Genomic DNA, 25709 nt, shown 5'->3' with positions numbered 1-25709 from the left:
TAAATGTAAGAAAATGTAAGAAAATGCATTTTTTAAGAAAAACATTTTTTGCTAAAATGTCGTAAGGGGGGACCCTGTCGTAAAAATTCCAAAAAACGGACTTGATTCAGCAGCACAATTCTGGTGCTGTAGTTGTAGGAGATGTCTTAAAACGTCATCAGGAGTCCCTACAAAACCTAAAAATGGCATAAAATGCTTTTTTTGGGAAAACTTTTTTTTTACAAAAAAAAATTCAAAAAACGGACTTGTTTGAGCAGCACAATTCTGGTGCTGTAGTTGTAGGAGATGTCTCAAAACGTCATCAGGAGTCCCGACTAAACCCGTAAATGTAAGAAAATGTAAGAAAATGCATTTTTTAAGAAAAACATTTTTTGCTAAAATGTCGTAAGGGGGGACCCTGTCGTAAAAATTCCAAAAAACGGACTTGATTCAGCAGCACAATTCTGGTGCTGTAGTTGTAGGAGATGTCTCAAAACGTCATCAGGAGTCCCGACTAAACCCGTAAATGTAAGAAAATGTAAGAAAATGCATTTTTTAAGAAAAACATTTTTTGCTAAAATGTCGTAAGGGGGGACCCTGTCGTAAAAATGCCAAAAAACGGACTTGCTTCAGCAGTACAATTCTGGTGCTGTAGTTGTAGGAGATGTCTCAAAACGTCATCAGGAGTCCCTACAAAACCTAAAAATGGCATAAAATGCTTTTTTTGGGAAAACTTTTTTTTTACAAAAAAAAATTCTAAAAACAGACTTGCTTCAGCAGCACAATTCTGGTGCTGTAGTTGTAGGAGATGTCTCAAAACGTCATCAGGAGTCCCGACTAAACCCGTAAATGTAAGAAAATGTAAGAAAATGCATTTTTTAAGAAAAACATTTTTTGCTAAAATGTCGTAAGGGGGGACCCTGTCGTAAAAATGCCAAAAAACAGACTTGATTCAGCAGCACAATTCTGGTGCTGTAGTTGTAGGAGATGTCTCAAAACGTCATCAGGAGTCCCGACTAAACCCGTAAATGTAAGAAAATGTAAGAAAATGCATTTTTTACGAAAAACATTTTTTGCTAAAATGTCGTAAGGGGGGACCCTGTCGTAAAAATTCCAAAAAACGGACTTGATTCAGCAGCACAATTCTGGTGCTGTAGTTGTAGGAGATGTCTTAAAACGTCATCAGGAGTCCCTACAAAACCTAAAAATGGCATAAAATGCTTTTTTTGGGAAAACTTTTTTTTTACAAAAAGAAATTCAAAAAACGGACTTGTTTGAGCAGCACAATTCTGGTGCTGTAGTTGTAGGAGATGTCTCAAAACGTCATCAGGAGTCCCGACTAAACCCGTAAATGTAAGAAAATGTAAGAAAATGCATTTTTTAAGAAAAACATTTTTTGCTAAAATGTCGTAAGGGGGGACCCTGTCGTAAAAATGCCAAAAAACGGACTTGCTTCAGCAGTACAATTCTGGTGCTGTAGTTGTAGGAGATGTCTCAAAACGTCATCAGGAGTCCCTACAAAACCTAAAAATGGCATAAAATGCTTTTTTTGGGAAAACTTTTTTTTACAAAAAAAAATTCTAAAAACAGACTTGCTTCAGCAGCACAATTCTGGTGCTGTAGTTGTAGGAGATGTCTCAAAACGTCATCAGGAGTCCCGACTAAACCCGTAAATGTAAGAAAATGTAAGAAAATGCATTTTTTACGAAAAACATTTTTTGCTAAAATGTCGTAAGGGGGGAGGGACCCTGTCGTAAAAATGCCAAAAAACGGACTTGATTCAGCAGCACAATTCTGGTGCTGTAGTTGTAGGAGATGTCTTAAAACATCATCAGGAGTCCCTACAAAACCTAAAAATGGCATAAAATGCTTTTTTTGGGAAAACTTTTTTTTTACAAAAAGAAATTCAAAAAACGGACTTGTTTGAGCAGCACAATTCTGGTGCTGTAGTTGTAGGAGATGTCTCAAAACGTCATCAGGAGTCCCGACTAAACCCGTAAATGTAAGAAAATGTAAGAAAATGCATTTTTTAAGAAAAACATTTTTTGCTAAAATGTCGTAAGGGGGGACCCTGTCGTAAAAATGCCAAAAAACGGACTTGCTTCAGCAGTACAATTCTGGTGCTGTAGTTGTAGGAGATGTCTCAAAACGTCATCAGGAGTCCTTACAAAACCTAAAAATGGCATAAAATGCTTTTTTTGGGAAAACTTTTTTTTTACAAAAAAAAATTCTAAAAACAGACTTGCTTCAGCAGCACAATTCTGGTGCTGTAGTTGTAGGAGATGTCTCAAAACGTCATCAGGAGTCCCGACTAAACCCGTAAATGTAAGAAAATGTAAGAAAATGCATTTTTTAAGAAAAACATTTTTTGCTAAAATGTCGTAAGGGGGGACCCTGTCGTAAAAATTCCAAAAAACGGACTTGATTCAGCAGCACAATTCTGGTGCTGTAGTTGTAGGAGATGTCTCAAAACGTCATCAGGAGTCCCTACAAAACCTAAAAATGGCATAAAATGCTTTTTTTGGGAAAACTTCTTTTTACAAAAAAAAATTCAAAAAACAGACTTGCTTCAGCAGCACAATTCTGGTGTTGTAGTTGTAGGAGATGTCTCAAAACGTCATCAGGAGTCCCGACTAAACCCGTAAATGTAAGAAAATGTAAGAAAATGCATTTTTTACGAAAATTTTTTTTTGCTAAAATGTCGTAAGGGGGGACCCTGTCGTAAAAATTCCAAAAAACGGACTTGATTCAGCAGCACAATTCTGGTGCTGTAGTTGTAGGAGATGTCTCAAAACGTCATCAGGAGTCCCGACTAAACCCGTAAATGTAAGAAAATGTAAGAAAATGCATTTTTTAAGAAAAACATTTTTTGCTAAAATGTCGTAAGGGGGGACCCTGTCGTAAAAATGCCAAAAAACGGACTTGATTCAGCAGCACAATTCTGGTGCTGTAGTTGTAGGAGATGTCTCAAAACGTCATCAGGAGTCCCGACTAAACCCGTAAATGTAAGAAAATGTAAGAAAATGCATTTTTTAAGAAAAACATTTTTTGCTAAAATGTCGTAAGGGGGGACCCTGTCGTAAAAATTCCAAAAAACGGACTTGATTCAGCAGCACAATTCTGGTGCTGTAGTTGTAGGAGATGTCTTAAAACGTCATCAGGAGTCCCTACAAAACCTAAAAATGGCATAAAATGCTTTTTTTGGGAAAACTTTTTTTTTACAAAAAGAAATTCAAAAAACGGACTTGTTTGAGCAGCACAATTCTGGTGCTGTAGTTGTAGGAGATGTCTCAAAACGTCATCAGGAGTCCCGACTAAACCCGTAAATGTAAGAAAATGCATTTTTTAAGAAAAACATTTTTTGCTAAAATGTCGTAAGGGGGGACCCTGTCGTAAAAATGCCAAAAAACGGACTTGCTTCAGCAGTACAATTCTGGTGCTGTAGTTGTAGGAGATGTCTCAAAACGTCATCAGGAGTCCCGACTAAACCCGTAAATGTAAGAAAATGTAAGAAAATGCATTTTTTACGAAAAACATTTTTTGCTAAAATGTCGTAAGGGGGGACCCTGTCGTAAAAATTCCAAAAAACGGACTTGATTCAGCAGCACAATTCCGGTGCTGTAGTTGTAGGAGATGTCTTAAAACGTCATCAGGAGTCCCTACAAAACCTAAAAATGGCATAAAATGCTTTTTTTGGGAAAACTTTTTTTTTACAAAAAAAAATTCTAAAAACAGACTTGCTTCAGCAGCACAATTCTGGTGCTGTTGTTGTAGGAGATGTCTCAAAACGTCATCAGGAGTCCCGACTAAACCCGTAAATGTAAGAAAATGTAAGAAAATGCATTTTTTAAGAAAAACATTTTTTGCTAAAATGTCGTAAAAATTCCAAAAAACGGACTTGATTCAGCAGCACAATTCTGGTGCTGTAGTTGTAGGAGATGTCTTAAAACGTCATCAGGAGTCCCTACAAAACCTAAAAATGGCATAAAATGCTTTTTTTGGGAAAACTTTTTTTTTACAAAAAAAAATTCAAAAAACGGACTTGTTTGAGCAGCACAATTCTGGTGCTGTAGTTGTAGGAGATGTCTCAAAACGTCATCAGGAGTCCCGACTAAACCCGTAAATGTAAGAAAATGTAAGAAAATGCATTTTTTAAGAAAAACATTTTTTGCTAAAATGTCGTAAGGGGGGACCCTGTCGTAAAAATGCCAAAAAACGGACTTGCTTCAGCAGTACAATTCTGGTGCTGTAGTTGTAGGAGATGTCTCAAAACGTCATCAGGAGTCCCTACAAAACCTAAAAATGGCATAAAATGCTTTTTTTGGGAAAACTTTTTTTTTACAAAAAAAAATTCTAAAAACAGACTTGCTTCAGCAGCACAATTCTGGTGCTGTAGTTGTAGGAGATGTCTCAAAACGTCATCAGGAGTCCCGACTAAACCCGTAAATGTAAGAAAATGTAAGAAAATGCATTTTTTACGAAAAACATTTTTTGCTAAAATGTCGTAAGGGGGGACCCTGTCGTAAAAATTCCAAAAAACGGACTTGATTCAGCAGCACAATTCTGGTGCTGTAGTTGTAGGAGATGTCTCAAAACGTCATCAGGAGTCCCGACTAAACCCGTAAATGTAAGAAAATGTAAGAAAATGCATTTTTTAAGAAAAACATTTTTTGCTAAAATGTCGTAAGGGGGGACCCTGTCGTAAAAATTCCAAAAAACGGACTTGATTCAGCAGCACAATTCTGGTGCTGTAGTTGTAGGAGATGTCTTAAAACGTCATCAGGAGTCCCTACAAAACCTAAAAATGGCATAAAATGCTTTTTTTGGGAAAACTTTTTTTTTACAAAAAAAAATTCAAAAAACGGACTTGTTTGAGCAGCACAATTCTGGTGCTGTAGTTGTAGGAGATGTCTCAAAACGTCATCAGGAGTCCCGACTAAACCCGAAAATGTAAGAAAATGTAAGAAAATGCATTTTTTACGAAAAACATTTTTTGCTAAAATGTCGTAAGGGGGGACCCTGTCGTAAAAATGCCAAAAAACGGACTTGATTCAGCAGCACAATTCTGGTGCTGTAGTTGTAGGAGATGTCTCAAAACGTCATCAGGAGTCCCGACTAAACCCGTAAATGTAAGAAAATGTAAGAAAATGCATTTTTTACGAAAAACATTTTTTGCTAAAATGTCGTAAGGGGGGACCCTGTCGTAAAAATGCCAAAAAACGGACTTGATTCAGCAGCACAATTCTGGTGCTGTAGTTGTAGGAGATGTCTCAAAACGTCATCAGGAGTCCCGACTAAACCCGTAAATGTAAGAAAATGTAAGAAAATGCATTTTTTACGAAAAACATTTTTTGCTAAAATGACGTAAGGGGGGACCCTGTCGTAAAAATTCCAAAAAACGGACTTGATTCAGCAGCACAATTCTGGTGCTGTAGTTGTAGGAGATGTCTTAAAACGTCATCAGGAGTCCCTACAAAACCTAAAAATGGCATAAAATGCTTTTTTTGGGAAAACTTTTTTTTTACAAAAAGAAATTCAAAAAACGGACTTGTTTGAGCAGCACAATTCTGGTGCTGCAGTTGTAGGAGATGTCTCAAAACGTCATCAGGAGTCCCTACAAAACCTAAAAATGGCATAAAATGCTTTTTTTGGGAAAACTTTTTTTTTACAAAAAAAATTTCTAAAAACAGACTTGCTTCAGCAGCACAATTCTGGTGCTGTAGTTGTAGGCATAGGTGGATTAATGACCGGGCCTACCGGGCCCAGGCCCAGGGGGCCAGAGGCCCCAAGGGGCCAGGCCAACTTGGCCCCGCGGCCGCGACCCAAGCAAAACTACTTTTGCAAAAATAATAATCTTAAGCCCCAAGGGGCCAGGCCAACTTGGCCCCGCGGCCATGATCCATAGAGGGTAAGAGGCCCCAAGGGGCCAGGTCAACTTGGCCCCGCGGCCGCGACCCACAGAGGGCCAGAGGCCCCAAGGGGCCAGGCCAACATGGCCCCGCGGCCATGATCCATAGACGGTCAGAGGCCCCAAGGGGCCAGGCCAACTTGGCCCCGCGGCCACGATCCATAGAGGGTCAGAGGCCCCAGGGGGCCAGGTCAACTTGGCCCCGCGGCCACGATCCATAGACGGTCAGAGGCCCCAAGGGGCCAGGCCAACTTGGCCCCGCGGCCACGACCCACAGAAGGCCAGAGGCCCCAAAGGGCCAGGCCAACTTGGCCCCGCGGCCGCGAGCCACAGAAGGCCAGAGGCCCCAAGGGGCCAGGTCAACTTGGCCCCGCGGCCACGATCCATAGAGGGTAAGAGGCCCCAAGGGGCCAGGTCAACTTGGCCCCGCGGCCGCGACCCACAGAGGGCCTGAGGTCCTAAGGGGTCAGGCCAACTTGGCCCCGCGGCCATGATCCATAGAGGGCCAGAGGCCCCGAGGGGTCAGGCCAACTTGGCCCCGATCCATAGAGGGTCAGAGGCCCCAAGGGGCCAGGCCAACTTGGCCCCGCGGCCACGACCCACAGAGGCCCCAAGGGGCCAGGCAAAATTGGCCCCGCGGCCATGATCCACAGAGGGCCAGAGGCTCTCAATCATTATTATCAAAGCTAATTCTCAAATTGGATGGATCACACAACCTCACTCACATATTCTTTATCAATTATTAAAGGTTGTTTCTGAATTTTGATCACAGAACTTAATGCAAATATTCTTGATTGATTGACAAAGCTCATTCTCAAATTTTGATTACACAACCTTACTCTGACAAATTATCATTATCAAAAAGCTCTATCTCGAATTTGGATCACAGAATCTCACTCAAGTATTCTTAGCTGTGCCCCTCCCCCATCAAGTCTTTCATAAACCGGTCTGTTCTTTTAGAATCTCCTCATTTGGTATTTTGAACTCGTGAGAGACTGCTCAAAATTTGGTTTCCTTTCCCTCAGTTCAGACTCAGAGATAATTTGAAATCATTCAACAAGAAGTTTAACGCGCGCACACACACACACACACACACTTGAGTTGAGCATTACTTGGAAATTCTTATATTTTCCATTTTGCTGTTATTATCAGCATCTTCCCATTTTGTCCTTTTCTTTCGAGAAAGTTTACAGTCTGACATTTGTCACTGCTGTCAGTTAATAACTTTTTGGTCTTTGACCCATTTTGTCATTTTCTCGATTCGATCGTCACTGACCACTCTCTCCTGTCTGGCAGACATCGTTGCTGCCAGACATCGTTGCTGCCATCATAGCTAGCAAGCTGCCTGCAGCGGGTCATCCCTATGTTCCCCGTCCCTATGTTACCCGGGTCCTATGTTCCCCTCTACCGGGGAACTAAGGACCCTTTTTAAAAAAAAGGGTTCTATGTTCCCCGCTGCGGGGAACGTACAACACTTTTTCCAGAAAAGGGTTCTATGTTCCCCGCTGCTTCCAATGCGCGACTAAGTAAGACGCACGCAGACACGCATGACAGAGACGCGTTTAAGTTGTCGAAGGAAGGAAGTTCGCGTTTGAGTTGCTCTATCTGCTGCCGCACGCCCTGTGACAGGTTAGGTTTAGGGATGGTTTTGGTCAGGGCACAATTTCGCCAAAAAAAAGTGCTCCACAACGCCCTGTGACAGGTTAGGTTTAGGGATGGTTTTGGTCAGGGCACAATTTCGCAATTTCGCCAGATACAATGCAGGGAACATAGGACCCTTTTTTAGAAAAAGGGTCCTAAGTTCCCCGGTCGCATACAAAGACCCAGGAACAACCGGGGAACATAGGACCCGGGGAACATAGGACCCGGGGAACATAGGCACGCTCCCGCCTGCAGATAGCAACATTTTGGTGTCCTTTGGGAAAATATTTAGAAAGAAGACAAAAGTACACACAGTTGTACAACTATTATCTTTATGATCTTTTTTTTGTTAGTTTCTCTGTTACTGTGTGTGGCCAATTAAGCGACTTTTGGCCATACCTGGCTGGTGACATTTAGCGACTTTCTGGTTGATGTTAAGATTAATAATAGCAACAGTTCTCTTCATCTTAATGCAATTTATTGTGTCTGTCTCTCCACATTTTGCCATTAGGTACTTTGAGCTCTTGTTGGTCAGTCACTCTAAGGTACATTGTTGCTGCCATCATAGCTAGCAAGCTGCCTGCAGATAGCGACATTTTGGTGTCCTTTGAGAAATATTAAGAAAGAAGACAAAAGTACAAGACATTGTATGATTACTATCTTTTTAAAATTATTTGTTTCACTGTGTGATTGACCGACTTTGCCGCTAGATTTCGCGTCTTTTGGCCATACCTGGCTAGCGACTAAAAACATCATTTAGCGACTTTTTGGTTGTGAAGATAAGTGGTAAAAGCAGATCTTCCTGTTGGTCTTCCCACATTTTGCCATTTGGTACTTTGCACTCTTCTTGGTCACTCCAAGGCATTTGTCCCTGCCTTCAGCTAGTCACTTGGCTCTTTTGGAATATATTTCACTGTAATTGGCTCTCTCTCTCTCTTTCTCCTCAGTACAAATCAGCCTGTTCCCTTGCCATTCATCACTGACCACTCTGCTCTCCTGTCTGTCAGACATTATTGCTGCTTGCAGATAGCTTGGGGTCCTTAGAGAAAATATCAGAAGAGAAAAGTACACAATTATCTTAATTATCTTTTTTATTCAGTCAGTCCTTCAGTGAGTCCCAGTGTGTTGGCGATTAAGCAACGTTGGCATTCAATTAGCGACTTTTGGCCATACATGGCTGGCGACTCAAAAAACTAGAAAAAAAGTACAAAAAGTTGTACAATTAATATCTTTATTATCCTTAATTCCCCTGAATCCTAGAGTGTGTTGCAATTAAGCAACTTTGCTGCTAGGTTTAGCGACTCTTGTTTTGGGCATACCTGGCTAGCGACTACAAACATTATTCAGCAACTTTTTGGCTGTTAAGATTAACGTTAATAAATTAAATCCTAATACAATTTATTGTGTTGGTCTCGCCATCTTGCTATTAGGTACTTTGAATTCTTGTTGGTCTCTGCTAAGGTATCTGGCTGTTGTCTTTGCCTTCAGTTAGTCACTTGGCTCTGGAATATATTTAACTGTACTTGGCTCTCTCTTTCTCCTCAGTACAAATCAGTCTGTTCCCTTGCCATTTAGACATTTTCTTGATTGGATCATCACTGACCACTCTGCTCTCCTGCTGTCTATCAGACATTGTTGCTCCCATCATAGCTAGCAAGCTGCCTTGGTGTCCTTTGTGAAAATATTTAGATAGAAGACTAAAGTGCACAAAGGTGTACAATTATTATCTTTTCAAAATATTTGTTTCACTGTCAGTGTGATTGACCGACTTTGCCGCTAGATTTCGCGTCTTTTGGCCATACCTGGCTAGCGACTGAAAACATCATTTAGCAACTTTTTGGTTGTGAAGATAAGAGGTAAAAGCAGATCTGCCTGTTGGTCTTTCCACATTTTGCCATTTGGTACTTTGCACTCTTGTTGGTCACTCCAAGGCATTTGTCCCTGCCTTCAGCTAGTCACTTGGCTCTTTTGGAATATATTTCACTGTAATTGGCTCTCTCTCTCTTTCTCCTCAGTACAAATCAGTCTGTTCCCTTGCCATTTAGACATTTTCTTGATTCGATCATCACTGACCACTCTGCTCTCCTGCTGTCTATCAGACGAATCAGTTGATTCTCTGCTCTCAATTGTCTATGCTAGTAAGCTGTTATTCTCTGCTTTGGAGTGTTGATGCTGGGTTGCTAGTTTTCTAAATCACCTCACACACTTGAAGGAAGCAGCACCGATCATAAACACACAAACAAACTCACACACACACACACACACACACACACACACACACACACACACACACACACATAGTTGGTTTATCTGTTGTGATAGGCAAAGAGCCAATGTGCAAAGAAAGAAGGGAAATATGGATCATAAACGTTTAAGTGGAGGAGCTAGAAAAAAAATTCAGCAAGAAAAGAAAAAAAAGGAATCAGTTTTACTTGAGAGTGTTCCAAATATCTCCAGCTTCTTCAGTACAAAGACATCTGCTGAAAGCAATTCTATAAATGCTACTGCAAATTCAGCTAAGGTTAGCAATGCACCTGAGCTAGCATGTAGCTCCCAAGATCCTGAGACCACTACAAGTGTAGACACTGAACCAAATGCTTCTGATGCTTATGATTCAACCAATTCAGCAGTAGCCAGTTGCTCGGATGAATGTGAGGTCACTGCACCTCTGGACAGCATAGAAAATGAGCTGAATCTTTCTTCAACACCATCTACAGTGACAACTCTACCTAGTGATCCCGCTAAATGGGCTGAGACCCTCACTGAGTCAATGAAGGAAGTTCTTATTCAAAGAGGTGCAAAATCATTTCACAACCGTCACAGCCATTATCCAGCTTCTGTGAGGAACAGTGGGCTAGGAGGCAAAACCCGATGCCTAAACAATGAACATTTTACTTCACACTTGCCCAATGGACAACGAGTACAAAGAGAGTGGCTGATGTACTCTCCCTCTACTGGTAATGTTTACTGCTTTGCATGCAAACTGTTTTCCCCAAAAACGCATTCTTTTGTGACAGGCTATTGTGATTGGAAACACTCAGAAAGATTTGGTGAACATGAGCGAAGTGCTGAGCACATAACCTGCATGCAAGCAGTCTTGAACCGCGCCAAAGGTGCCACAGTTGATGCAGACCTGTTCAAACAGTTTCAGGCAGAGAGCAGCTATTGGAGGCAGGTGTTACAAAGAGTTGTTGCAGTCATTAAATTCCTTGCAGAAAGGGGCCTTGCATTTAGGGGTAAAAATGAATCGTTAGGGTCTCCTCTCAATGGGAACTACCTTGGTATTCTGGAGGTCCTGGCTGAATTTGATCCCTTTCTAAAGGATCACATCAGAAAGTTTGGGCAGATGGGTCGAGGTAATACCTCATATCTGTCCTCCACCATTTGTGAGGAATTCATTGAATTGATGGGTGCAAAAACCAAACAGGCTATAGCAGATGAACTGCAAGCAAGCAAATACTACTCTATCATTGTGGATTCAACCCCAGATTTATCTCATGTGGACCAATTGACATTCATATTCCGTTTTGTTAGCAAAGAGGGCAGTGTTGTTGAACGCTTTGTGGGTTTTGAGCCCATTACTAGCCATACAGGTGAAAGTTTGGCTAACTGTGTCATGTCTGTGTTGGAAAATCTAGGGTTAGAGCTGTCAAATTGCAGGGGGCAGGCTTATGATAATGCCAGCAACATGTCAGGCAGGTATAATGGGTTGCAGGCTCACTTAAAGAAAAGCAACCCATTAATACACTATATTCCATGTGCAGCTCACTCTTTGAATTTGGTGGGAGTCAACAGCATTGACAGATGTGGAAATGAAGTCTCTAAGTATTTTGACTTGATTCAGTCTATTTACAACTTCACAACTGCATCCACACACCGATGGGACAGGGTATTTGGCAATTCCAACATAGATCTCACACTTAAAGCTTTATCCAACACGCGTTGGAGTTGCCGTGCAGAATCTACCAAAGCACTGTGGCAGAACTACAGTAAAATAAAAGCAGCACTACAGGTTATTTCCACTGATGACACAGAGAAACGAGACACACGAACTGAAGCTGACAGTCTAGTGCGGAAGCTGGATTCACTTGAGATGGCCTTCATGGCAGGCTTTTGGGACACTGTTCTGTCCAGATTTCAGGCCACAAGTCTGCAACTTCAAAAAGCAGACATGGACCTTGGTACAGCAGTTAGATTGCTGGAATCTCTGCGCACCTTTGTTCTCTCCCAAAGAGATCTATTTGATCATTTTGAGCAGAAAGCCTTAAACATGTTGGGTGGCACCCCATCTTACAGGGCTGAACGGACGAGGAAACGTAAAAAGTTTGCTGATGAATCAGCATCCCCAGATGTTGTGCTTGAGGGAAGGCAACTGTTTCAAATAGAGACATTTATTGCCTCTATTGATCAACTGAGTTCAAGCCTTAATCACCGTCTGGAGGCCTACAAACATCTGAACAATTTGTTCAGTGTCCTTTTCTCTTTGGATACAGAGTCCAATGCTTCAGTCCTTCACAAGGCCAAGATTCTCACTGAATCATACCCATCTGACCTCAATGAAAGTCTTGGACAGGAGCTTATACAGTTCAAATCTTTTATACAGCTCAACAACACTGATGAGGAGAGGACCCCTTCAGGACTGCTCAAAACAATAATACATTTTGGACTACAGCCTACGTTTCCTAATACATACATTGCGCTACAGATTTTTCTCACTCTACCGGTCAGTAACTGTGAGGGAGAACGCTCATTCTCTCTTTTGTCAAGAGTAAAAAATGAGCTGCGCACAAGAATGACTCAGAAAAGATTAAATGCGTTATCTCTAATGGCAATTGAGAGTGAGCTGACAAGAGAGTTGGACTTCAATGATGTGGTGGATGATTTTGCAAAATTGAAAGCACGAAAGAAACCCCTTGCTTAAAGGTGCACTGTGTAAGATTTTTAGGTTATTTCCAGAATTCACCCATTCACTAATGTTAGGCTACCTGTTTTCATGAATACTTACCACCACCATAAAATTCTAAGTATCCATTATGACTTGGAGAATTGCACTTTTGCCATTTCTGGGAAGTGTCACCTGGATTGTGAAGATAGGATTGACTTTAGGCAGAAGCTTGGTGCTTTCTCTGGCAAACTGAACCTCAAGCTTCATTCTCTGCAGCTTTGCATTCTTGTGCAGACTTTCATCCACAAGGAACTTTTCAACTTCCCCACTATCGTGAAGGGGCCATCAAAAGATTTCAGTGTGTCCAGCATGCCTAGTCTCTTACTCTCCTTTCTTTGAGCCATCTCTTGTTTCTCATCTGCCCTACTCTCGAATTTTGCCTTCATGAATTTACTCCAGTTGAGTTCAACCTCCCTTTTTGCTTGTGCTGCTGCCTTGAAACCTCTGAAGCTCCTGGCTCTTCTGTAAAATTATTGACCTATTGACTGCGTTCAGTGTGCCCAACTTCTTCAGTTTGTAGTCCACCTTGCCACATTGTCTCTCCATCCCAATGTTGTGCACAGGGGTGCCATCAATGTTACTAGCCTGTTCACTGACAGGGTCCATTGGGAAGGTCTCCTCATCCATCCTCTGCCTGGCCAGGACAGTCTTCAGATGGGGCAGCATGAGATCTGTCAGCTGCTTCACTTCATCCAAGTATTCGGCAGCCACGTCTGACACTGAGTTCAGGACATGTCCAGTGCCTGTCCAGCCACTATAGCATTCTTGGAAATGGGCTATCTTGACCTGCATGCAGCCCTTGTACCATGAACTGGCCTACACCTTTCTTTGTGGTGCTCTCCGATGCATGTTATCATTTTACCTTTCTCCTTCTCCTCAAGCTTAACCACAAATAGATACAGACTTTGAGCCTCAATTTGCTGCACAGCTGCCGTTATGCCAATGTGTTTTCCTAAGATATTATTTTATTTTTAATGATAGAAGGGAGGAAAAGGGGGCAAAAATCATGTCCGATTTAGTTTTTTGGGTGGGTTGGGGGGTTTATTTCATGATAGCTACCAACTTCCAATACATAATATCTCTCAAATGACCCAATGCACCATCACTGAAGTGGGCGTAATCATTTTCAAAAATGTTTATTTTTAGGCCATTTATCCCCTCCCCCTGTGTCTGTGTGAAACCTGTGCTTGTCAGTGTCTGTGTGGTATACCAAATAGTGTGTGTGCAGTATGTGCACTCTTCTGTACAGTACAGTGTGCATGTCTGTTCACAGTATACAGTATTTCTTGCATAGTGCGTGCGTGTGTGTGCGCCCACACGCGCGGGGGGTTGAGGGGCCAAGACCATGTCAGGCCCAGGGGGCCAAAATTTCTTAATCCGCCCCTGTAAATACTTTACAATTTCAAATAACACAAAAACAAAAAACTAAATACTTTACAATTACAGAAAACACAAAAACAAAATAATAAATACTTTACAATTACAGAAAACACAAATACAAAATACTAAATACTTAAAAATTACAGAAAACACAAAAACAAAATACTAAATACATTACAATTACAGAAAGCACAAAAACAAAATACTAAATACTTTACAATTTCAGAAAACACAAAAACAAAATACTAAATACTTTAAAATTACAGAAAACACAAAAACAAAATACTAAATACTTTACAATTTCAGAAAACACAAAAACAAAATACTAAATACTTTACAATTTCAGAAAACACAAAAACAAAATACTAAATACTTAAAAATTACAGAAAACACAAAAACAAAATACTAAATACTTAAAAATTTCAGAAAACACACAAAAAAAACTAAATACTTTAAAATTACAGAAAACACAAAAACAAAATACTAAATACTTAAAATTTTCAGAAAACACAAAAACAAAATACTTTACAATTACAGAAAACACAAAAACAAAAGACTAAATACTTTACAATTACAGAAAAGACAAAAACAAAAGACTAAATACTTTACAATGACAGAAAACACAAAAACAAAAGACTAAAAACTTTACAATGACAGAAAACCCAAAAGACGATACAACGATCCCAGATTGACAGCTGAATCAGCCAATCAGTGTTCATCTGAGTGCGTAAACAAAGACGTGGCGGATGTGGTCAGTGATTGGCTGATTTAGCTGTCAATCTGGGATTTGGGACATTCTGTTTCCGGTTTATGAAATTGTAAAATTGTTTGAATTTTGTTGTGTTTTCTGAAATTGTAAAGTGCTTAGTCTTTTGTCTTTCTGAAATTCTAAACTGCTTCGTCCTTTATTTAGTTTTCTTTAATTGCAGACCACCGTAGAACCGTAGATGATAGTTCTGTCATTATCGATCTTTGTTGTTGTTTTTATCCAATTGTTGTTTTGATTGTGTACGGTGTCCTAGAGTGCCCAGAAAGGCGCTTTATAAATAAAATGTATTATTATTATTATTAGTGGTCTTCAATTTGAAGTTGTTTGCATAAAATTAACTGAACAAAAAAACCACACAAACAGACCCCGATTGTTTGCGAAAGGCTGCGCGGGGTATTATTGTGTGGCACAAAAGCAAAGAAAGACTTTTGTCTACCACTTTCTGTTGCACATAAAAGACGCCCTGTTGCGTTGCCCTGCTGTCTGTTTCCACGTGTTCCAGGCACTTCTCAAAACCCCACCCCCTTTATTTCTTATCTGCTCTCCCATTGGTTTAGCACCCTGTCAGTCAAACATACGTTCCCAGAAATACGGGTGCCGCCCCCCCTCTTGTGCTCGTCGTGACGTCACTCGTTCGTCCCAACACGGAAATGAGGATTACGGAGCGTCGCGGGGATGAGTTTAAAGTGTTCTAAAACATCAACATGTCCGCCTCTTGGGCCTGCAGACGGTCAGTTTGAGTGGACACCGACGTATGGACAACAAGGAATGGAGGAGGGACTCCACCTTTGAGTTGTGGTTGAGCTGAAAGCTGCCGTCGTCATGTTGCTGCTGCTGCTGAGTCTTCTCCTGGCGTGGAACAACCTGCAACTCTCACAGGTCAACTTTATGTCTACTTTCCTCTTTTTCTGCTCCTATTCTTTGTTTTCCAGCGTTTCACTGTCGCTATTTCAGCCTTCGCTGGCTTAAAAGTGACAAAACCTCTTAAAGCCCCAAGCTGTTTGTTTACATGCTTTTTTATTTATTTCTCTTTGCTATTTGGGCTTATTGGACCCTAATTTGAATAAAAACTAAGAATCATATTTTCATATGATGTACTTAGTCCATAAGTACACGAATGTGTACTTCGTGTTTAGTGACATGCTAATTCTTATTTTTACGCTTTTTTTTCTCCAAATATGTTATATTCTTCTGACACCACCAGATGACAGTATAAGTGTCCACATAAGTGGCCATAAGACCCCAATTCAGTAGTGTACACCTGTGATTCTCAACATTTTTTCAGTGATGTACCCACTGTGAATTTTTTTTTAAATTCAAGTACCCCCTAATCAGAGCAAAGCATTTTTGGTTGAAAAAAAGAGATAAAGAAGTAAAATACAGCACTATGTCATCAGTTTCTGATCTATTAAATTGTATAACAGTGCAAAATATTGCTCATTTGTTGTGGTCTTTCTTGAAGTATTTGGAAAAAAAAGATATAAAAATAACTAAAAACTTGTTGAAAAATAAACAAGTGATTCAATTATAAATAACAATTTCTACACATGGAAGTAGTCATCAACTTAAAGTGCCCTCTTTGGGGATTGTAATAGAAATCCATCTGGATTCATGAACTTCATTCTAAACATTTCTTCACAAAAAAATAAATCTTTAACATCAATATTTATGGAACATGTCCACAAAAAATCTAGCTGTCAACACTGAATATTGCATTGTTGCAATTCTTCTCACAGTTCATTTTAGTGAGGGTCAAACCATCATGGCATGGGGGAAACTCTGGCTCTATGGTAATGAATGGAATACCCTACTTGATTTGATGTTCAGTTTATGAACTTACATTCATATTTTGTTGAAGTATTATTCAATAAATATATTTATAAAGGATTTTTGAATTGTTGCTATTTTTAGAATATTTAAAAAAAATCTCACATACCCCTTGGCATACTTTCAAGTACCCCCAGGGGTACGCGTACCCCCATTTGAGAACCACTGGTGTACACAATTGTAGAAATAAGAGCTAAAAGGTGCTGTCCACGCATGTGGCCACTAAGCCTTTAGAGCATGGCCTGGGCAATTATTTTACTCGGGGGGCCAGATTTAGATAACAAAAAGTGTGTCTGGGGGCCGGTATGTCTATTTTTAGGAACACTAATACAAAACCTCACAATAATGATTGAAAGCTAAAAACGTTATGACAGACCGCCTTAAAAAACGGAATGGAATTTTAAATTTTTTTTACTGAATGAGACACCCAGAATGTACATGAAAATAATATGGGATTTACAATATTAACTATGAAGGATAAAACACTGAAAATTGACAACATATGAACGTCACACCCCCTCTCCATCCACATATTTTACAATCAAGCGAAACGCAACAAAAATGCAACAAACATAGCGAAATATGAACGTGAAAAAACAAAAGTAAACTCACCTACGATCTAATACATCTGGGGCCGTACTTATCAAGCTTCTTAGAGTGCCATTTTACACTTAAGTCCTGAGAATTTGCGAAATTTAGTCCTACTCTCAAACTTAAGAATAAAAGCTTTTTATCAGCGTTCTTAAGTCTAACAATCACTCCTACTCTCCACGATATTTAAGAGATCTTCAGAGGTGTCTTAAGTGGTTAGGAGTTGCCAGCAGGGGATGGCACTGAGGCGAGAGAGACGTGCGCGAACGTTCAGGGAACGGAACAATGTTTTGTTTTTTTTGATGACGAGCAGCTGATCAAACTGTATCGTTTAGACAGAGCGGATATTATTTTTGTCACAGATTTAATACTTTTCGATTCCTTGTTGATTTCTGCATGTGGCTGCAGTGGGCTAGTATATATAGAGCCACCCACACCAGTTTCAAATTAGTTGCCTAATTAATGAATTGGAAAGAAAATGTTATGACAGTAGCGTATGTGTGTGGCCGTGAGGTGAGTGACGTCAGTGAGTGTGTGGGCGAGAGAAGAGAGGGAGCGGTAGCGGCGGGGACTAGTTTGTTTTGTATTATTTTGTAGTTTATTGTCAAAATATACACTCCCATTGTCCACTTAAATATGTCCAAGATATTTCTTTATTCTTAGACAACAGATTCCCTTCCGTGATTGGTCATTTCTATGGACACAGAAATGACGTCACCTAAAATTCCGTTTACGGCACATAGTAATGTCGTAATTCAGCTCTGAGTGTGACACTTAAGATTCAGTCCTACACTTCGCTGAAAGTGTGAGTAAGACGCTTGATAACTAACTTTTAAGTGCAGCTTTCAGCGAATAATTTATTTACTCTTAGCAGACTTCTTAGGAGTAATTCTAAGAAGCTTGATAAGTACGGCCCCTGATATATCACTAAGCTTTAGAACTTTGTTGTAAAAATCTCCTTCCGCGTCTGTCCCACACAGGCCTGGCCCTAACCAATCTGGCGCCCTAGGCAAGATTTTAGGTGGCGCCCCCCCCACCCCCCACATCGGCAGTGAAGTGTATATACTCACAAGAAACCGAATAGCTTTGTCTTTGACCTTTTTTTTTTACTTAAAGAAAGCAAATTAACATATTATATGAGAATGTTATGTTGTGATTATCTTTAACCGAATCACAGCAGTGCTCAAATTAATGATGTAACAAATAATATTTCTATTAAATAGGCTTTACTTTGCATTTTAATTAACGTGGGATTATTTTTTGTATTTAGAAATAATAGTACCAACAATTTTTTTTATTATTATTATTTTTTCTCCAACATTTGTGGCACTGGCGTGGCGCCCCCTGATGGACGGCGCCCTTAGCATTTGCCTATACGGCCTATGCCACGGGCCGGCCCTGGTCCCTGACACCCACATGTCAGGCTGGCCGCTCTGGAAACACTCAGTTACTAGTTAGATTACCATAGTAACTAATTAGATTACCATAGTAACTAGTACATCATGCAAAATGGCAGATTCCAAGCATTGAAATATTTGGTATGGTTGAAGACTTCCGGTCATTATAAAACATGACTGCACATCATAATGGCAGCTACACTTTACATCTTAAACATCTAAAACAATTATTTGGGAATGTCCGGCGGGCCAGATTGAAAAGCTTAACGGGCCGCATGTGGCCCCCGGCTTTTAATTTGCCCAGGTCTGATTTAGAGGTTTTAAAACAGAGCTGGGCAAATATTTTGACTCGGGGGCCACATTGAGAGAAAAAATGTGTATGTGTGTATAAATGATATATGCACATTTAGCTGTACAAATCTGCTGTACAGTATGTGTGTTGGGGTCCCCTTTTTATTTCAAGAGCGCTAATACCAAAAGTCACAATGTCCCGTCGAGCAGTGTATTTCAACCACTGTGCCGTGAGATATTGTCTGTTGTGCCGTGGGAAATTATGCAACTAATTGGTCCAAAAAATATTTTTTGCAAATCAATAATTATAATCTGCAAATAATGTGCCGCTGCTTAGTGTCTGTGCTGTGCAAGCACGTAATACTCCATGTCAGTAGGTGGCAGCAGGTAGTTAATTGCTTTGTAAAAGTCGAAATGTGTCGGGTGAGACGACGATGGTTTGTTGTGATCCCAATATGCAAACCACGGCGTGCAGGTAAAAAGGTATGTAATGCTTAAACCAAAAATCAACAAAAGGGAAAGGAAAAGGTATGCAAGACGAAAGTAAAACTGAACTGGCTACAAAGTAAACAGAAACAGAATGCTGGACGACAGCAAAAACTTACGGCGTCCGCAAAGTACATCCGCACATGACGTGACAATCAACAATGTCCACACAGAGAAGGGTAGCGACAACTTACATAGCCTTGCTTGCTAACACAAAGCAGGCGCGGGGAATAGCGCTCAAAGGAAGACATGAAACTGCTACAGGAAATCACCAACAAAACAGGAAGGGCCACCAAAATAACAGCGCATTTTGCCTAGGTCTGGTTTAAAAGGACAAAATGGATGGCATCATCATCACACAACTTGACACACTTCGTTGTTCATGACACTTGCCATCCGGTTGTAGGTAAACATGAACACACGCACACACACACACACACACACACACACACACACACACACACACACACACACACACACACACATGCGTGTAATGTTTTAAGAAGGAGGGGTGTGTGGAAGGATATCCTGCTAAATGAGGAACTCGGTACACACACACACACACACATTACACACACACACTCTTGTTACCTTCTCGAGACCAGAGAAAAATGCCTCCCTCTTTAGGACCAGCCTTTCTAGATATATAAAGAAGTGTATTTACAACATTAATAATATGTACATACTATGCAAATATAAAAAAAAGCTTGTTGTGAAAAATGAGTTGGAATTTCACCAGAAAAAGGTCACAATTTCACAAGAAAAACTTAGAAGTTTGGCAGTATTATAATAAAAGTCGTAATTTTACTCAATAACATTTACAACTTTACAAGAAAAGCTTAAAAAATTGGCAATTTGTTGAAAAATTGTATTTATACTATTCACATGTGAATAATGCTGTATAATAGACTGTATTTATATTATTCACATGTGAATAATGCTGTATAATAGACTGTATTTATATTATTCACATGTGAATAATGCTGTATAATAGACTGTATTTATATTATTCACATGTGAATAATGATGTATAATAGACTGTATTTATATTATTCACATGTGAATAATGCTGTATAATAGACTGTATTTATATTATTCACATGTGAATAATGATGTATAATAGACTGTATTTATGCTATTCACATGTGAATAATGCTGTATAATAGACTGTATTTATATTATTCACATGTGAATAATGCTGTATAATAGACTGTATTTATATTATTTACATGTGAATAATGCTGTATAATAGACTGTATTTATGCTATTCACATGTGAATAATGCTGTATAATAGACTGTATTTATATTATTCACATGTGAATAATGCTGTATAATAGACTGTATTTATATTATTTACGTGTAAACAATACCTTTTATTGTTTATTGTAAGCGAACTGTGGTGCTGAATTTCCCCCAGGGATCAATAAAGTACTTTCTATTCTATTCTATTCCAAAAGAGTCGTAATTTTACTCGACAAAAGTCACAATTTTATAAGAAAATTTTAAAACGTTGGCAATATTATACTAATAATCGGAAATTTACTTGGCAAAAATATGACAAAGGTCATAAATGTCACTATTTTTACAAGAACAAGAAAAAAATTGGCGCTATTGTGATACAAGTCAGAATTTTATATGGCAAATGTCACCATTTTGCATTAAAAAGTAATAGTTTAACATAAAAAAGTAATAATTTTATGAAAATTATTACAGAAACAGAAAGAATATGAGAAATTGTTCCCATTTTTATAAGAAAAAAGTCGACAAATTGTGAGAAAAAGATTTATTTTAGTTCTTTTTTTTTTTTTTTTGTAATTGGTTTTTAATCTTAATTATTTACTTCAAGTTATTACAGTCCGTCTCTATATACATATTTATTTAATTTTTTTCTCTACATTTTGGCCAAAGGGGGCGCATTTCAATTTCTTACACACACTTGTTATTACATATGTTGGCCAGAGTGGGAGCACTTCCATTTTTTACACGCACTTGTTATTTCGTATGTTGACCAGAAAAAATCCCTCTTTTTTTGGGACCACCCTCATTTTGATAGATGTCACCAGCAGGGGTGCAAATGAAATCTCTACTTTTTGTTTTTTGTAATGTGCTTCAGGCCGATGACAAAGGAGTTAGGGACCACAGATGACAAAGGAGTTAGGGACCACAGATGACAAAGGAGTCAGGGACCACAGATGACAAAGGAGTCAGGGACCACAGATGGCCCCTGCGCCGGACTTTGGGCAACCCAGCTGTAGAAGCTAACTGTTAATGGCCACTATAGTCTTAGTAGCGTAGTGTATTTGTTCATCCTATGGTCCCATATGGGACACGGGTTGTCTTACGTCAGCACCAGAAGTGGTAAAATCAGCTGTTTACCTGGCGGGTTTTTTTCGGGGATGAATAGGGAAGTCCTTCTTTAGCTGCCGTCTTGTTTTATCATATATTGCTGCCTTCGCACCTGTCAATGTTTACTTTTGTATGCACATTAAATCAACAAAAAAATCCTGACTTTGGAGCAATGTTCACGGACTGTAGTATTTAGCCTGCACACACTGATGATTCTCTCTTTGTTGGACATCAGGTTGCAGGGGTCAAGGCCGTCACCCTCCCAGAATCCCTTCTGTTTGTTTCCACACTGGATGGAAGTCTGCACGCTGTCTCCAAACAGACCGGAGACATCAAATGGACTCTCAGAGAAGGTTTGAGTGTTACTAAAAGTTGCTTTTGTATATAGTGCGACCTCGAGCTAGGAACGTAATTGTATTGTAAATGGAAAATATGGTATAGTGAAGCATAGTTACCCATAAGAATGAATGTAGATGTGAATAATGTGTTCCAGCCTTGACAAAAGTCCCTATTTAGTGAAGGTTTGTTTATTTTGAATACATCACAACGTTCTTAACCTTTTTTGACCTCGAGACTCAACTTTTTTACTACAAATGGGCAGGGGCCTACTCAAATACACTGAATTAGTTATCATGCTCTTGTAAACACTTTTATGTTGTGCTCAAATAAATACAATTATTAGTGTTTCCTAACTCAACTGTCAATAAAAATAAAAGCTTGGGTGAAATTTCCAGATTAAAGGCCTACTGAAATGAATTTTTTTTATTTAAACGGGAATAGCAGATCCATTCTATGTGTCATACTTGATCATTTCGCGATATTGCCATATTTTTGCTGAAAGGATTTAGTAGAGAAAATCGACGATAAAGTTCGCAACTTTTGCTCGCTGATAAAAAAAAGCCTTGCCTGTACCGGAAGTAGCGTGACGTCACAGGAGCTAGTATTTTTCACAATTCCCCGTTGTTTACAATGGAGCGAGAGAGATTCGGACCGAGAAAGCGATGATTACCCCATTAATTTGAGCGAGGATAAAAGATTCGTAGATGAGGAACGTTACAGTGAAGGACTTGAGAGGCAGTGATGGACGTATCTTTTTTCGCTCTGACCGTAACTTAGGTACAAGCTGGCTCATTGGATTCCACACTCTCTCCTTTTTCTATTGTGGATCACGGATTTGTATTTTAAACCACCTCAGATACTATATCCTCTTGAAAATGAGAGTCGAGAACGCGAAATGGACATTCACAGTGACTGAACATGTAAATACACGATTAATACTTCAGCTTTGCGAAGCTAAAAAAATAGAAGCTAACCTAGCTGCGTAGCCAACGCGATAGCATAGCAGTCTCAAATGCAGATAGAAACTAAATTTTAAAAAAACCTGACTGGATGGATAGACAGAAGATCAATAATACTATTAAACCATGAACATGTAAATACACGATTAATAATATTCCGCTTGGCGAAGCTAAAAAAATAGAAGCTAACCTAGCTACGTAGCCAACGTGATAGCAGCAGTCTCAAATGCAGATAGAAACTAAATTAAAAAAAAAACCTGACTGGATGGATAGACAGAAGATCAATAATACTATTAAACCATGAACATGTAAATACACGATGAATAATATTCCGCTTGGCGAAGCTAAAAAAATAGAAGCTAACCTAGCTACGTAGCCAACGTGATAGCAGCAGTCTCAAATGCAGATAGAAACTAAATTAAAAAAAAACCCTGACTGGATGGATAGATAGAAGATCAATAATACTATTAAACCATGAACATGTAAATACACGATTAATAATATTCCGCTTGGCGAAGCTAAAAAAACAGAAGCTAACCTAGCTACGTAGCCAACGTGATAGCAGCAGTCTCAAATGCAGATAGAAACTAAATTAAAAAAAAAACCTGACTGGATGGATAGACAGAAGATCAATAATACTATTAAACCATGAACATGTAAATACACGATTAATAATATTCCGCTTGGCGAAGCTAAAAAAACAGAAGCTAACCTAGCTGCGTAGCCAACGTGATAGCATAGCAGTCTCAAATGCAGATAGAAACTAAATTTTTAAAAAAAACCTGACTGGATGGATAGACAGAAGATCAATAATACTATTAAACCATGAACATGTAAATACACGATTAATAATATTCCGCTTGGCGAACCTAAAAAAACAGAAGCTAACCTAGCTGCGTAGCCATCGTGATAGCATAGCAGTCTCAAATGCAGATAGAAACTAAATTTAAAAAAACCCTGACTGGATGGATAGACAGAAGATCAATAATACTATTAAACCATGAACATGTAAATACACGATTAATAATATTCAGCTTTTCGAAGCTAAAAAAAATAGAAGCTAACCTAGCTACGTAGCCAACTTGATAGCATAGCAGTCTCAAATGCAGATAGAAACTAAATTTAAAAAAAAACCTGACTGGATGGATAGACAGAAGATCAATAATACTATTAAACCATGAACATGTAAATACACGATTAATAATATTCCGCTTGGCGAAGCTAAAAAACAGAAGCTAACCTAGCTGCGTAGCTAACTTAGATGCGGCGGCGGGCGTTGTACGCTTTTGACGACACCCCGGCCGCCATCAGAGTCGGCAAGAAACATATATTTCCCCAAAGTTACGTACGTGACAGGCACATATCGACACGCACGTACGGGCAAGCGATCAAATGTTTGGAAGCCAAAGCTGTACTCACCGTAGTGCGTCTGTTATCCTGCTCAAAACACAACACAACCTCCTGGTGTTGGTGTTGCTGTAGTCCGCCGCTCCACCGATCGCACCTACAACTTTCTTATTTGCAGTCTCCATTGTCCATTAAACAAATTGCTCAATCGCTTTATTAACAAGCGGTAACTGGTTGTAGTTCAAAAAGTAACGCACACACATACACGAGCTGCTGTTAGCCAAAAGTCACGCTCACACACACTCAAGTTCTCCGCCAACTCACTCGCCCTTAAAGACACAGTACACTAATGCAAATATCACAGATATTACAGTATTGTACTTAGCCGCTAAGACACCGATCGATCCCACCTACAACGTTCTTCTTTGCAGCCTCCATTGTCCATTAAACAAATTGCAAAAGATTCACCAACACAGATGTCCAGAATACTGTGGAATTTTGTCGAAGAAAACAAGAGGCTTTTCTATCGGGTCCGATGGGGTCCAACCACTTCCGTTGCTTTTGTGACGTCACGCGCATAAATCATATCCAAAGGAGTTTTTCAAGCGGAAGTGTGGCGGGAATTTTAAAATGTCACTTTATAAGTTAACCCGGCCGTATTGGCATGTGTTGCAATGTTAAGATGTCATCATTGATATATAAACTATCAGACTGCGTGGTTGGTAGTAGTGGCTTTCAGTAGGCCTTTAAGCTAAAATGCACTATCAACTTTACAGGTAAAACTTTTGAATGCACATGTCCAACTGTTAAATGTTTCACTCCTTTTTGTTCAATTGGAATTTGGTATGTGAACAGTCCTCTTCATTATACATTTGTTGACATCACAAGACCACAACAAACAATTAGGGGAAACAGGATGTTGTCAGTGAAGCAAGGGAGAACAAACTTTATCCAGCGAAGGCCGTATTTTGTACATTAAATATACTGAATCCAATACATTGTAGGTCAATAGCTGGGTCTAGGAGTGTCCAAAAAAAAAAAGAAGATTTTTACTGAATCACAATTCTTATTTGCAATGATTCTTAATCGATTAAAAAAAAAAAGTTTTCTAAAAAAATATATATAATTTTTTAATAATTAATATATATATATTAGGGCTGCAACAACTAATCGATTAAATCGATTAAAATCGATTATAAGAATAGTTGCCGATTAATTTAGTCATCGATTCGTTGGATCTATCCTATGCGCATGCGCAAAGGCTTTTTAAAAAAAAAAAAAAAAAAAAAAAAAAAATTATTTTTTATTTTTTTAAAAAAATAAACCTTTATTTATAAACTGCAACATGTACAAACAGCTGAGAAACAATAATCAAAATAAGTATGGTGCCAGTATGCTGTTTTTTTCAATAAAATACTGGAAAGGATAGAAATGTAGTTTGTCTCTTTTATCCGATTATTAATCGATTAATCGAAGTAATAATCGACAGATTAATCGATTATC

General features: G+C 39.2%; 1 protein-coding gene across 2 annotated transcripts in view; it reads left to right on the top strand.

Moving 5' to 3' along the window:
• Positions 1–15252: 15252 nt before the first annotated feature.
• The window catches only part of LOC133639840 (serine/threonine-protein kinase/endoribonuclease IRE1-like), a 344495-nt gene continuing 334038 nt past the window's right edge, over positions 15253–25709 (top strand). For both annotated transcript variants that reach the window (XM_062033485.1, XM_062033487.1), the window contains exons 1-2: positions 15253–15501; positions 21797–21914. In XM_062033485.1, coding sequence (XP_061889469.1) covers positions 15445–15501; positions 21797–21914 — 175 coding nt within the window. In that variant the 5' untranslated portion in view covers positions 15253–15444. The remainder of the gene's footprint in view (positions 15502–21796; positions 21915–25709) is intronic.

This window comes from Entelurus aequoreus, linkage group LG22 (assembly GCF_033978785.1).
Source record: "Entelurus aequoreus isolate RoL-2023_Sb linkage group LG22, RoL_Eaeq_v1.1, whole genome shotgun sequence".
Taxonomy (NCBI): domain Eukaryota; kingdom Metazoa; phylum Chordata; class Actinopteri; order Syngnathiformes; family Syngnathidae; genus Entelurus; species Entelurus aequoreus.
This window is presented reverse-complemented; position numbering and strand designations above follow the sequence as displayed.